Source organism: Berghia stephanieae, chromosome 12, assembly GCF_034508935.2.
Source record: "Berghia stephanieae isolate SIO BIC M18660-M18661 chromosome 12, UCSD_Bste_1.3, whole genome shotgun sequence".
In the NCBI taxonomy this organism is placed as follows: Eukaryota; Metazoa; Mollusca; class Gastropoda; order Nudibranchia; family Aeolidiidae; genus Berghia; species Berghia stephanieae.
Window position 1 is genome coordinate 16826354 of NC_088371.1, and position 15452 is coordinate 16841805.

The following is a 15452-nucleotide window of genomic DNA, read 5'->3' on the forward strand; positions in this document are numbered from 1 at the left end:
TATTACATTGGGGGCTCGTAAATATATCTACCTTAAATCAAACCAATCAATAAATCATTTGATTAATTAATTACAAATATCATAGGGAAGAAATCTTATTTATTATTGAAAAGTCACTGTGGTTACATTTGAAATTGGAACATGCCCATTTTTCTATATTTTCACTAATCTATAATTAGTTTACTAACACTGATTTATGATTATGATTATGACAACCATGTTAATTTAATTATGCATAGTTAGGCAACGTAATTTTAAAGCAGTTTACAAAACATAAATTGTTATTTCATTGCCACTTTTTTTATGCCATTGTTGCCATAAATTCTGGACCTTCAGCCGAGAATACCCCCCCCCCCCCCTTCCGAGAATACCCCCCCCCCCTTTCCGAGAATACCCCCCCCCCCCTTCAAAAATTAAGTTAAACAAATCTTAATTAAAAATTACAGTCACTCTACTTCAACTTAGTTAGGCCATCTTGCAAGTTGTTGTTTACACGTGTAACGGTAAATAGTATTATCTCTCTATTGACACGAGCACGCCAAATTAAGCCCCAGGCAATAACCACTCTTTCTAAGTATTGTGTCACTGTGTGTGTCATATTTTGAAATTTGGCTTAGCGAACCCTAGCACTTTTCAACAGTGTGTTGTCACTTACTTCACTATCATTCATTATCTGTGCTTCAGAATTCTTCATTCATATTTAACCCTTACTGGCAAGGTTCCATTTGTTTGCTTTCTGCCCTACTCTTTCTGGTTCAATTCCATCTATAGCATCATCCTAATTCACCTTCTGCAGTTGTTCAATCTGTAATTAATCAGCCATGGCTACTGGTGTTACAATCAGACGCGAGTTTATCCAGTTAGGAAAAGAATTGGGCCTTTCTGGTGAACAGTTATCTGCCTATGTCACTGAAAACGCAGAAAGGGAGATTACTAGATTAGAAGAGGAAGAGAAGCGTGCTAGATTAGAGGAAGAGGAAAAGCGGAAACATGAGCAATTATTGAAAAATAAAGATCTCGAACTGGAACTTCAACGCACCCGCCAGAAAGAAATTGAAATGTCGTTAACAAGAGACATGGCAGAAAACCGACTCTCTACCCATAGCCCCATTCCATCCAGTCAGGGCAATGGAAGCATTGATAAAGTCATGTCGTTCCCGGTAGAAACTTTCAACCCACACATTGAAGGGATTGATCAATGGTTAACGCGATTCCAGGAGTTAGCGATCTCGTATGATCTTCAGGAGGACAAATGGGCACTCAAAGCGTCTCAGCATCTCAAGGGCAAAGCCTATGATGTTTACTCTCGCCTGACACAGGACAACAAAAATAACTTTCAGGAGCTAAAGTCATCCCTACTGAGACATTTTGATGTCAGCGCAGAATCCTATCGTAGACGATTCCGAACATTAAAGAAGGACAGGCATGAAACATACCACCAGTTGGCAGATCATCTGCAACTCAGCCTCCAACAATGGTTGAAACTATCTGGCAACCCAGACACCTATGAGGGATTAAACCAGCTTATCATGGTGGAACAGCTGAGAGATGCAATGCCCCTGGATGTCCGTCGTTTTGTCGATGAGCAAGGCGCTCATAAACTGGACGATATAGTAACATGTGCTGACCGGTTTGCAACAGCGCAAGAAAATCACCTCACAGAAAGGAGACAACACCGGATTCAAAACCCATCCACCTCACATGAAGATAGAGCTACATCTCCACCACCATATGAAAAGAAGAATAACAATAATCAATACGAAAGAAGTAACACAACACAACACAAACAACACGTATACTGCAAGAACTGTAATATGAAGGGACATTTGACAGAGGAATGCCGTCGCGACAACAAACGTAACGGCCATCAAAAGGGAAAACCTGTCAGTGTAAATGTAGGTCGCACAGTTGGGAACCACCCACTTCATAAAACAAAAGAATCTTCGAATCACCCTCCAGTCATTGACACAGTCAAGGTAAATGGACAGAATGTGACCGTTCTCTACGACACGGGATTAGACTATCACGCGGTCGTAGCACGAGACTTGGTTCGGCCGGACCAATTCACAGGCGAGATTATCGAGATTCAATGCGCCACTACAGACAGCCCATCTCTGCCACTTCCGATTGCTAATATCGAAATAACCTCTCCATACGTAGTAGGAACTATACCTGCAGGAGTACTAGATTCACCTACTTACCCTCTCATCCTTGGATGCAAATACGTATTTCTCGGAACGCCCAAACACCCATTTCACGCCTGTCACGCGAGGACAAGAGCACAGGATCAACGGAATATGCCGCCGTTATCACAAAATCCTGGACCAAAGGAAATGAGGAAGGCACAGACCGAGGACACGACTCTCTCACGCTACTTCGCCAAAGTGACGGAAGTTAGTGACAAGAATAAAAAGGGAGATTTCATAATACAACAAGAGTTGTTATACAGAGTCTCTGGCAAAAAACGCCATCAGCTCGTCGTCCCCTCTACGCATCGCCGACAGATTCTAGACATGGGACACAACATACCTTTCAAAGGACATGTGGGAATCGCTGCCACAACGGAGCGCATCTCAGCCCACTATTTCTGGCCTGGTATTTCGGATGACATCAAGAGCCATATAAAGTCATGTCAAAAATGCCAATGGAAACCAGATCAAACAAACACAGCTCCAGTAACCTTAGGTTCGATTAGGACTGTAAACTCTCCCGTTCAATACACGGGCGCAAACATCATGAGACATTATTCACGCACAAAGAGACGGAATAAAAATGATCTCAAACGATGGAATCAAGATGATACCAAGATAAGAAATCAAAATGATGCCAAGATAAGGAATCATAATGTTGCCAAGCAACGAAATCAGGGAGGAACAATAACTCCTGAATTTAAAAATGTTGGACAAACCAGGAACGCTTCACACTGCGAGAACGCTTTCTGCGCTATAAAAAGGACCCTGACGTCACTACCCGTGCTGCGCTTACCTGACACCAAACAACCTTTCATTCTGAGGACAGAAGCAGGAAAAATTGAAATAGACGCATCGTTACTTCAACCTGACCTCGATGACCCTACAGTCCTACACCCTGTTGCTTACGCAAGTAGAAAATTATCGCCTGCGGAACAAAGATACTCAACAGTGGAGCAGGAATGTCTTGCCCTGGTATGGGCCATACAAAAATACCAAATATACCTTTATGGACGTCACTTCACTGTTCAATGCGACAATCAGCCACTTCTATTTCTGGCCACAGCTCAACAATTAAACGCTAAACTCATGCGTTGGTCGCTAATACTACAGCAATTTTCGTTCCATGTGGAATTCATCAAAGGCACTGATAACCATGGAGCCGACTTCTTAAGTCGCCATCCGGTATCCGATGACGCCACAACAGCATAACCGTACTTCCAGTACTATCTTATTGTCCACGTTTCTCAGATGATTTTAAACTAGACTTAATTTTAATCTCACAAGGAGATTTTTCAAGAGGGGGAGAATGTGACGAGCGATTTTCTTTCACTGCGTGTTTCTTTATCATTCGTCAGCGTCTCGGTTCAAAACCACTTCAAACCTAGTGGACGAGACATATATATTTGCCAAGGCAGATTAACACCTCAAGTAAGATAATCAAAACATGGACAGCCTTTCTCCAATAAAGCTCCAAATCTTTCTAACGGAAATTCTGGTCGTTAGGTGGGAAACATTTCCATTGTATAACGGAACATTCACTTTCAGCTTAAGGCTTATTTACCTGTTCAAATTGTCTGCCCATTGTATTCATGCCACCTGCTAATTACCTTTTCCAAACAAGTCGCCATCGTGCATATGCCCTGAGGTCCTTGTCTCGTTCAAGAGTCGCTTAATTGCAATTACTGTTCTTGTCTCTCCGGCAATTCTCCGTTATTCTTTCTTACCAAAGCATCTGGATATCATTGGCTATCTAAAACAGGAAGATTCTTCGGATTGGCTATTCCCATAATTCAGACGCTCTTTTCCATTTCATAAAACCAAATTCATCTAGGAATCTTATCACACACACGCTAAGAAGCCCACGAGAAAAGAGCTATCTCTCCAATTTCAAACTTGTAAAAGTTTGTCTATCTCGGCTGGAGGTAAAATGAATTATTGGTTAACATTCAAAGTTGAACGAGATATTACTGTGAATTCAATTTAATCTATTATTAATATTATAGTTTGTGTATATATTTTAATTGTGCTATTCCATGGATGTTCGTAAGTTGGAATACCTGTACAAAACTATATCTATATGTATCTTATTCTATAGTTAACAGTTGTTTATGATCAATGTTATTATTTCATTTATATTCAATATGCATATTGCTTGAATGTCTGTACCCCACCGCCAATCGCCGGCCACACATCATAACCTCAATTATAATTAATAAAAATAAATAAAGAAATACCAGGGACACAACCCTGTTAAATTCTCATCATGTAAGATAGCTCGACTGTCAGTTGATGTTTAAACAATATACTAACTCCCATTATCATGAAGTTACTGCTTCTCCTTGCCTTTGTCGGCAAATAAAGGCTATTATGATGTGTCGCTCAAGGACGATTCGGTGGCGAAAGACAAACTCGATTGGCTCTAAGACCTTGTTGTTTTAACTCTTAAATTGAAGGTCCTTGTCCTGATCCTGATTCCTGGCCATTTTCCTGGTCCTTTCCTGTGTCATTGGAGCACCCAGTTGTGCCGAATCCCTGCATCCCAGTCCTTGAACAGCGGTAAAACCATGATGTCAGCCTAACTACAACACACTGTTGTGATGTCCAGAAAACTCTGCAAAGCAGGCGCCAACCCTGGAACTAGCTGATATATTTGCCTCAGTCAAGCAAGCCGACGGGATAAAGATAAGCCAAACGGCTTATACCATTTTCAAATGTATTTTCCACAGACACATATGATTATATCAAAGCAAACAGATAAATGTATAATAGATTAGATCCACTCAATTAGAGCTATTCTTCCTGATATTAAATAAATACTTATTCTTTCTATCTTTTCCTTTAACAATCTAATTAAACTTTATGTATAGAACTGTTATTATTGCATTTGGGCGTTACTATTGTCTTGACTCACTTGTTATTAATACAATTAAGTTATAAGGGATCCTAAGGCAATTCTTGATCTCCCCTAGATTAAACCTGAGCCGTTTGTGATATAGGTTGTGTGGGGTGCAGCTGATAACGAGAGCCATAGCGCGCATACTAGTTCGAATCCAGACCATTGAGCTATCGGTTGGACTCGATCCCACAAATTAACACACAAGCCGTCACAGGAAGTAAGAGCTGGCCAACCTCCCACCTGTTAATCAAACGGCACCCTTACAACCCGAAGCAGAGAGACGAACAGTTCGGCTAAGGACCTCCGAGGCTATGAAGATAAGAATCACAACAACAAAAAATTAATAATATTGTGGTTTTGTTTGTTTTATCCTTTGTTTGTGCCCGATGATGAATCATTGTGGCGGGTTGTGTGTTATTGTTGTGGGATCGAGTCCAACCGATAGCTCAATGGTCTAGATTCGAACTAGTATGCGCGCTATGGCTCTCGTTACCAGCTGCACCACTCAACCTATATCACAAACGGCTCAGGTTTAATCTAGGGGAGATCAAGAATTGCCTTAGGATCCCTTATAACTTAATTGTATTAATAACAAGTGAGTCAAGACAATAGTAACGCCCAAATGCAATAATAACAATTCTATACCTAAAGTTTAATTAGATTGTTACAGGAAAAGATAGAAAGAATAAGTATTTATTTGTTATCAGGAAGAACAGCTCTAATTGAGTGGATCTAATCTATTATATATTTATTTGTTTACTTTGATATAATCATATGTGTCTGTGGAAAATACATTTGAAAATGGTATAAGCCCGTTTGGCTTATCTTTATCCCGCCGGCTTGCTTGACTGAGGCAAATGTATCAGCTAGTTCCAGGGTTGGCGCCTGCTTTGCAGAGATTTCTGGACATCACAACAGTGTGTTGTAGTTAGGCTGACATCAGGGGTTTACCGCTGTTCAAGGACTGGGATGCAGGGATTCGGCACAACTGGGTGCTCCAACGACACGGAAAAGGACCAGGACCTTCAATTTAAGAGTTGAAACAACAAGGTCTTAGAGCCAATCGAGTTTGTCTTTCGCCACCGAATCGTCCTTGAGCGACACATCATAATAGCCTTTATTTGCCGACAAAGGCAAGGAGAAGCAGTAACTTCGTGATAATGGTAGTTAGTATATGTTTTAAACATCAACTGACAGTCGAGCTATCTTACATGATGAGAATTTAACAGGGTTGTGTCCCTGGTATTTCTTTATTTATTTTTATTAATTATAATTGAGGTTATGATGTGTGGCCGGCGATTGGCGGTGGGGTATAGACATTCAAGCAATATACATATTGAATATAAATGAAATAATAACATAGATCATAAACAACTGTTAACTATAAAATAAGATACATATAGATATGGTTTTGTACAGGTATTCCAACTTACGAACATCCATGGAATATATAATAGTAATGCTAGATTAAATTGAATTCACAGTAATATCTCGTTCCACTTTGAATGTTAACCAATAATTCATTTTACCTCCAGCCGAGATAGACAAACTTTTACAAGTTTGAAATTGGAGAGATAGCTCTTTTCTCTTGGGCTTCTTAGCGTGTGTGTGATTAGATTCAGATATGAATTTGGTTTTGTGAAATGAAAATAGCCAATCAGAAGAATGTTCCTGTTTTAGATAGCCAATGATATCCAGATGCTTTGGTAAGAAAGAATAACGGAGAATTACCGGAGAGACTAGGACAGTAATTGCAATTTAGCTACTCTTGAACGAGACAAGACCTCAGGGCATACGCACGTTGGCGTCTTGTTTGGAAAAGGTAATTAGCAGGAGGCATGAATACAATGGGCAGACAATTTGAACAGGTAAATAAGCCTTAAGCTGAAAGTGAGTGTTCCGTTATACAATGGAAATGTTTCCCCACCTAACGACCAAAATTTCCGTTAGAAAGATTTGGGGCTTTATTGGAGAAAGACTGTCCATGTTTGAGTATTTTTAATGGAGGTGTTAATTAAATATATGTCTCGTCCACTAGGTTTGAAGTGGTTTTGAAACGAGGCGCTGACGAATGATAAAGAAATCACGCAGTGAAAGAAAATCGCTCGTCACAATCATTAACATTAAAAATATAAAACATTATAAAAAGTAAACACGTACCGTTGAAAACTATTTAAAACAGAATAAATCTGACTTAATTTTATTGTCAATTATAAATGGGACTGTAATTTGTTTATTCATTACTTAATGTCTTGTGAAGGTTATCCTTACACAGCTATACGAGCCAATAATCAATGCTGTTAAATACTTCCAAGTAATATGTAACGGAGAAATCATAGGATTTGCAGACCTCTGTATAATTAAATTCTAATTCATAGGGCGATTCTGTGAGTGCAGGATCTGACAACCAATGCAAAACGCTTGTGTGGTGTCGAGATTATTACATAAGTTTCTTAAATTAAAAAAAAAATTAAATCTCCACATTAAATACCACATTACTTTTGCCGAATGTTCAAACGCATGATCGCCAATTTTAGCTTCACAAGTATGTGATTATCCGAATTTGATCTCAGATTTCTGGATGGGACGTAGAATTATTTAAGCATGTCATTGTCATTAATGTATCCAGGACAATTAGAGTGCAGTGATTTAAAAACAATAGTACTGATCTTATATTCTATACGTTCCTCAACGGGAAGCCAGTGGCGATCTCTTAGCAAACCCGATGTAGATTGATTTCTCCTCTTTCTATAAAAAAGAAAGGCTGGCAGCATCGTTCTGGGGTACCTGAAGGGATTTTGTTTTGTCTTTATTTATGGAAGAGAGGAGAGAACTGCAATGATCTTGCTTTGACAGTATTAGAGAAGTAACTAACGAGACGGAGATGTCTCTTATAATGAGACGTCTAACACTCCGCATTCTTCTCATTTCCATGTACATTATTAACCTAACAATATGATTTACTTGACTGGTAAAAGACAAATCTGAATCAGTTAAATACACCCAAATTTCGAATAACCTTAGTTGTTTCAATTACACTATTTCCTATAACGATTGATTCACACTCTATATTTTAAAGGATTGCTGGTCTAGCGATAAATATTAGTTCAGTCTTACTATATTTAAGTTTTAGTCTGTTCAGTTCCATCTTAAAACAAAGCAGGATTGGAAACGTTCAATTAAAAGATGTAAATGGTTGTAGGTTGCTGACTTAAAGATTTGACTATCGTCTGCATAAAATTGGTAATATAGATTTAAATCAGAAATAATTGATCCAAGGGGTTTCATGTACATTGTAAAAAGAACTGGACCCGGTACTGATCCTTGTGGCACATCAAATTTCAGAGGATGATCAGATAATTTGACATTTTTAATCACAACTGTCTGTCGACGATTAGTTAAATAATATTCGAACCATTTCTGCGTCAATCCCTTGATACCAAAAGGGCGTTTGAGTCTATTCAACAGAATGTAGCAATGACTATGAAAATTTTTGTTTTCTATTTTTGTAGGAAATACTCCTCTTAAATCAAAGCCATATCTCCACTGAGTAAAAATCTTTTTGAATTTTGGAAATCCATTAATATATAACAAAGTTATGCAGTTTCAAATGTGTCATTTATTTGGATGACTCACAAAGAGAAAAAAATACGGAAAATATGGGACGCTTTTTTCTGCGTTTTATTCTGGTTTGTGCCTGTATCTCGCTTAATACGTGGAATAAGATATTAAAACTTGGCAATTTTATGGCAAAATTATCAGAAAATATGATGAAGACATCAGAAAAGTTCTAACTTGTATAGTTTTAGAGCTGTATGGCTAGGGTCAACTATAATTTTGTTTTAAAATATACATAATATTGATCATTTGGAACTTTTCCGAAGTGTAATTTTGTGTCTACTACACATACAAATCAAACGAAAAATGCCTGCTGAATTATTATCAATCAGTCCCGTGAGACCATGGCTTATGCTATTTTTAGTATTTATTTGAGAGAGAGAGAGAGAGAGAGAGAGAGAGAGAGAGAGAGAGAGAGAGAGAGAGAGAGAGAGAGCGAGAGAGCGAGTTAATCTACTATCCCTATGACATAACAATGAAACAATGCCTTAATTTAAAAAATGCGCGCGAGGATTTGTGACTTCAGTCACCGCGAACAAGTTGCCAGATGGCCACGTGTCGGCCAAATATATCATTTTGCTTCTTATATTAAATTTTATTCATCTATTTTTGTCTCATTGACATTTATCCTAGTCTATTCAATTTTCTGTTTGTTAAAATTTAGTTCATTTTAAGTGGGCCAGTCTTAATAATGAAAGCCATATAATTTTCTATTTAGCCACTTTTGAAGTCGAATTTGGTCAGGTTAAAGTCTAGCCACCTGGCAGCCTTGCCTCGCTCACGTCATTTTCGTGTCGCGCGATGGTGGAGCAAAATGGCCGTCTCCATATTTTCACTCATTGAAATGCAAATTGGGTTGATGTTTTGTGAGAATACTGGAAAAGTACTTATCATAATCCAATGAAATTTGAAATATAAATAGAAGAAATGTGCATATATAACCTCATGAGCGACACAATCTCTCCTCTTTGTAGTTTTAGAAATATTGTACTCCAAAGAGTAAAAATCTATTTTTAACGGTCTTCTGATAATCGTATGAGTTTTGTCGCTTGACATAATCTAAAATGACCTCTTTTCTAACTGTGTGCCAACTTTCAGTCATATTCATCGATAAACAGCTTCGTAATTAATTTTTTAAAATAGCATGTACGGAACGGCTTCGTCCCATATTTTGTCGCGAATTTGGGCACTTCGTGAGCGAAAAAGAGGCCCAAAGATTTGTGCAGGATAGTCATTGCTACAGAATGTTGTGGTCAATCATGTCAAATACAGCCGATAAGTCCAGCATAATGTTCACTGTAAGGAAATGCCTTTGCGTTTTATGGCGCTGTAGGGAAATACCTGTGGTATGCACGACTCAGGACATCCAACCTTATCTTGATTTATTTCTTTTGTCACTCTAAAAACGTGAGGGTGTAGCATTTCCGTGGTGTCTTAGAGTCTGATCTTCGACATCCCCAATTTAATCCCTGACGTTATCGGAGCTGCGAATGGCCATTGTCTCCATGGACCATGGTTGACTTCGTGACGATCCATCCATCGTACGCGCTTTGAATTCATTTAGGGGTAAACATGTTTAGGGGGAGAAGAACATTAAATTACAACACCCACCCCCATTTCGCCTCGAGTTTTTTTCCATGATTCATGCGAATAGGGATGGTAAAGATAGTGACTTTTAATTTCATCTTGAGTTCTGCTGTAAGTCCGTGGTGGAGAAGGACGTTTTGTATTTTCTGTTGTGAAAGTCCATAGTAACGTTCTATCACGGCTTCTAACTCCTGTCTCTGTTGTGAGACAGTATTACCAAACAGAAATTAATGTTGTTTGATTTCTTTTTGAGTAGTGCTCTGTTGAGATCTGGCCTTTCTTTAACTTTTTTGTGACTTTACCTGACCATCAAGTCACCTTTATGTGACTCATTGTAACATCAATGAACATTGACTATAACGTATAACCTTTAGTAACAAGAACTGAAACCTATTACTTAATGAACAAAAACAAGAACTGAAACCTGTTACAAAATAGACATAATTACATACTGTGACCTATACAGGATTTGAAAAACAATCCATTGTTTGATAACAGACATCGTCTGGAACCTAATACATTGGTACTGTGTGTCATTCATCTGGACATTTAGCTCATCAATAACCCACACTTGAAATAACACACAGGCAACTACAGCACGTAGAATATCATCTTCACACAGACGGAGATAAGTTGGGGACCCTGAGGTCATACAAACTAAATAATCATGTTTTTCTATCATTATTCATATATCATTTAGCTTTATATTCACATCATTCACTTCTATCACCAACTCATCATATCTGTCAATCATTAGTTTCATCAATATTATTTTGACATTTATCCTTTTATCACTGACTATATTATCAATATCATAATTCTACTTAGAAGCGTCATCTTGATAACATTCATTACATCAACATCATCATCATTATCATCATCCACCATACCATCTTGATTCATCTGCTATATTCAATCATATACATTTCATTTATATCCAGCTCATTACATTAATTAATAAACACTTCATATCATATACACTTAAATCTCGGACTTGTTGTGTTCATAATTTGTGAATCTTTGGCAGTCAGCCTCACCCCCCCCCCCTTTTTATTTTTTTTTTTCTTATATAAGTGTCGCCGTCTGGGTCCGAACCGTGCACACTCGTGCCCTGACCGTGTGACATAATTTGGTGGAGCTGCCGGGTAGGATATCTGATTGCCATTGTTTTTGCATATTGTGAATTGATAAGTTTTGAGACACACATACATCTATACACACCAAGAGTAATTGTATAATTGCAGTTAAGCTAGCACTTCGCCACGAGCTGTTTTAAGGACGAACAGTTTTGAACCTAGTTCCTCTTCATTCAAATATATTGTTTCAATCGATAACACAGGTTATATTAATCTTGTTAACACCCCCCCCCTTCCTCCTGTTTCTATCTATTATATAGATAATCCACTTTAATCACTCTAAACACCTCTCCTCATTTCATTGTCATCCACAGTCTCGGTGATTATTCAACCTTATCAAAGTTATTCTTTTGCTCTTCCCTATAGCGACGCCATTGGCTGTCTACGTTTTCTCTTTTGATTTTTCATTGCATAACATTTTAGTTTACTGCCGTCTCTGCCGACATTCCAGTTCCAAACATGAGTACTAGCATTGAAAAGTTAGCTAAGATTGGATCATCTTTGGGTCTCTCCGGAATAGATTTGAAAGACTGGATAGAGAAGACTATCAAAGATGAAGACGACAGAAAACAGAGAGAACTTGATGCAGAGAGGGCAAGGGCGGAAAGAGATATCGAAATTGAAAGAGAGAGGGTTAAATTAGAGACGGAAAGGTTGCGGGAAGAAGACGACAGAAAACAGAGAGAACTTGAGGCAGAGAGGTCAAGGGCGGAAAGAGATAATGAAATTGAAAGAGAGAGGGTTAAATTAGAGACGGAAAGGTTGCGAGAAGAAGACGACAGAAAACAGAGAGAATTTGAGGCAGAGAGGTCAAGGGCGGAAAGAGATATCGAAATTGAAAGAGAGAGGGTTAAATTAGAGACGGAAAGGTTGCGAGAAGAGGCAGCACTGATAACTTTGCGATTGGAATTGCAGCAGAGGAAAAATGAAGGCAGGGAAGAGGGAGCAATCGGAGGTCAGGCGGAAAGTACTAGTCACATGAAAACTATTAGACTACCAAAATTACCACCTTTTCATGCTGCCAATGATAATCTCCACGACTATCTTCAAAGATTCGAAAGGTATGCGCGAGTAAATGGATGGGAGGAGGAAGATTGGGCCACCCATCTCAGCGCTCTCCTTACTGGCAACGCCTTGGAAGTATACAGTCGCCTATCCGACGATGAGGCCAACGACTACTCTATCCTGAAGGCAAGCCTCCTCAAGCGATATAATTTAACGGAAGATGGATTTCGCGAAAAATTTCGCAAGTCAAGACCGGAGTCGGGAGAAAGCATTGAGCAGTTTAGTAACCGGATTAGCAGTTACTTCAGCAAGTGGGTGGAAATGGCAGGAAAGAACAAGGAAGATGCCGGTGACATAATTGATCTCATTATTAAGGAGCAGTTGATGGACATTTGTGGGCGAGAGCTCCTCGTGTTTGTCAAAGAAAGAAAGCCCACAAATGTGAGATCAGTCGTGGAACTGATCAGCCAATTTATAGATGCTCACGGCTCAGCAGGTGCCTTCACGAGATCAGCACAAATCAGAACAAAGCAAGAGATGGACTCGAATCAAGTAAGGCCAGAGAATCTCAACCAGAGAGAATTAAGCGGACCGCCTAGGAACGGTCCAGTCACATGTCACATATGCAAGAGAGCGGGACATATTGCCAGAGATTGTAGAACAAAACCCGGACTGGCCGCAGTAACGGTCAGTATATGTGACTACTGCAAGAAACGGGGGCACACTTCGATAGACTGCCGGAAGAGGCAGTTTGATGAGAAGAGGCTACAACCTCCACAGGTCGCCTCAATGTCAGCACCTAACTACACTAACGAAGATTCAAAACAATGCAGCCATGGGCACATGCAACTAATGTGCGGCTGCACACTCCCAGTAACGTCGGCCTTATGCCTGGGCCACGAGGGACGAGACAAGAATATGCCGGTAGCCAACGGCTTACTGAACGGCCGACCGGTGACTGTACTCCGGGACAGCGGATGCAGTTGTGTGGTGGTCAAGAAGGGCCTAGTTGACGGCAGTAGCAGGGGAACACGGAAAGTCCCGGTCCTACTTGCTGACGGCACTGCTAGAGGGACCACGACGGTGGACGTCACCATTGACTGTCCATATTTTAAAGGTGAAGTCAGTGCGGTGGAAATGGAACACCCACTATTTGACGTCATCCTTGGAAACATACCAGGGGCGAAATGTCCTGGTATGTGTAACAAACGTTCTGTGCGAGCAGTCGAGACACGAGGCTCAAAGCACAAAAAGATGAAGAAGTCAGTGACGTTACCTGCCCCCAAAATAGACGTCACGCCTGCATATTTAAAGGCTCAACAAGAAGCTGACACATCAATAGCTAAAGCTAGAGAATTTGCAAGCAGTGGTGAGAAGAAAATCACCAACAAGAAAAGTAAACAGTGGTATGCATACGAGGACGGAATCCTGTACCGCCACTACACTTCGCCCAAGGTACACCATGGAAATCCAACGAAACAGGTGGTGCTACCGAAGGGACTGCGAATCACAGTCATGCGACTAGCGCATGAGGGTGTCTTTGTTGGACACTTGGCGGCCAAGAAGACAACAGAACGCATTCTAGAAGCGTTTTATTGGCCGAGCATTTGGACTGACGTGCGCAAATTCTGTCTTTCATGCGATGTATGTCAAAGGTGCGCACCAAAAGGTAAAACCCAGAAAGTTCCCCTTCAGGAGATGGCCTTAATTGAGACTCCATTTCCGCGTGTTGCTGTCGACCTCGTGGGGACGATCATGCCGGCATCAGACAAGGGAACCAAGAACCATGGTCCAGTCTATTCAGCCAGGATAGTTTAAGCTGCTGAAGAGATTACTCAGACATTTCCTGGTCTTTTAGACAAAATCCAAGATTTTGTCTTAAGTGGGGGCTGTAAGGAAATGCCTTTGCGTTTTATGGCGCTGTAGGGAAATACCTGTGGTATGCACGACTCAGGACATCCAACCTTATCTTGATTTATTTCTTTTGTCACTCTAAAAACGTGAGGGTGTAGCATTTCCGTCGTGTCTTAGAGTCTGATCTTCGACATCCCCAATTTAATCCCTGACGTTATCGGAGCTGCGAATGGCCATTGTCTCCATGGACCATGGTTGACTTCGTGACGATCCATCCATCGTACGCGCTTTGAATTCATTTAGGGGTAAACATGTTTAGGGGGAGAAGAACATTAAATTACAACACCCACCCCCATTTCGCCTCGAGTTTTTTTTCCATGATTCATGCGAATAGGGATGGTAAAGATAGTGACTTTTAATTTCATCTTGAGTTCTGCTGTAAGTCCGTGGTGGAGAAGGACGTTTTGTATTTTCTGTTGTGAAAGTCCATAGTAACGTTCTATCACGGCTTCTAACTCCTGTCTCTGTTGTGAGACAGTATTACCAAACAGAAATTAATGTTGTTTGATTTCTTTTTGAGTAGTGCTCTGTTGAGATCTGGCCTTTCTTTAACTTTTTTGTGACTTTACCTGACCATCAAGTCACCTTTATGTGACTCATTGTAACATCAATGAACATTGACTATAACGTATAACCTTTAGTAACAAGAACTGAAACCTATTACTTAATGAACAAAAACAAGAACTGAAACCTGTTACAAAATAGACATAATTACATACTGTGACCTATACAGGATTTGAAAAACAATCCATTGTTTGATAACAGACATCGTCTGGAACCTAATACATTGGTACTGTGTGTCATTCATCTGGACATTTAGCTCATCAATAACCCACACTTGGAATAACACACAGGCAACTACAGCACGTAGAATATCATCTTCACACAGACGGAGATAAGTTGGGGACCCTGAGGTCATACAAACTAAATAATCATGTTTTTCTATCATTATTCATATATCATTTAGCTTTATATTCACATCATTCACTTCTATCACCAACTCATCATATCTGTCAACCATTAGTTTCATCAATATTATTTTGACATTTATCCTTTTATCACTGACTATATTATCAATATCATAATTCTACTTAGAAGCGTCAT

General features: G+C 39.7%; 1 protein-coding gene across 1 annotated transcript; it reads left to right on the forward strand.

Moving 5' to 3' along the window:
- Positions 1-475: 475 nt before the first annotated feature.
- Positions 476-4871, forward strand: LOC144957783 (uncharacterized). The gene is made up of 2 exons (XM_078889201.1): positions 476-4114; positions 4646-4871. The coding sequence occupies exon 1, from the start codon at positions 822-824 to the stop codon at positions 3399-3401; it is 2580 nt and encodes an 859-aa protein (XP_078745327.1). The 5' UTR covers positions 476-821; the 3' UTR covers positions 3402-4114; positions 4646-4871.
- Positions 4872-15452: the final 10581 nt, after the last annotated feature.

Bases quoted from the DNA above. Each gene is read 5' to 3' on its own strand.
- LOC144957783 (XM_078889201.1), top strand. From the start codon at position 822: ATGGCTACTGGTGTTACAATCAGACGCGAGTTTATCCAGTTAGGAAAA.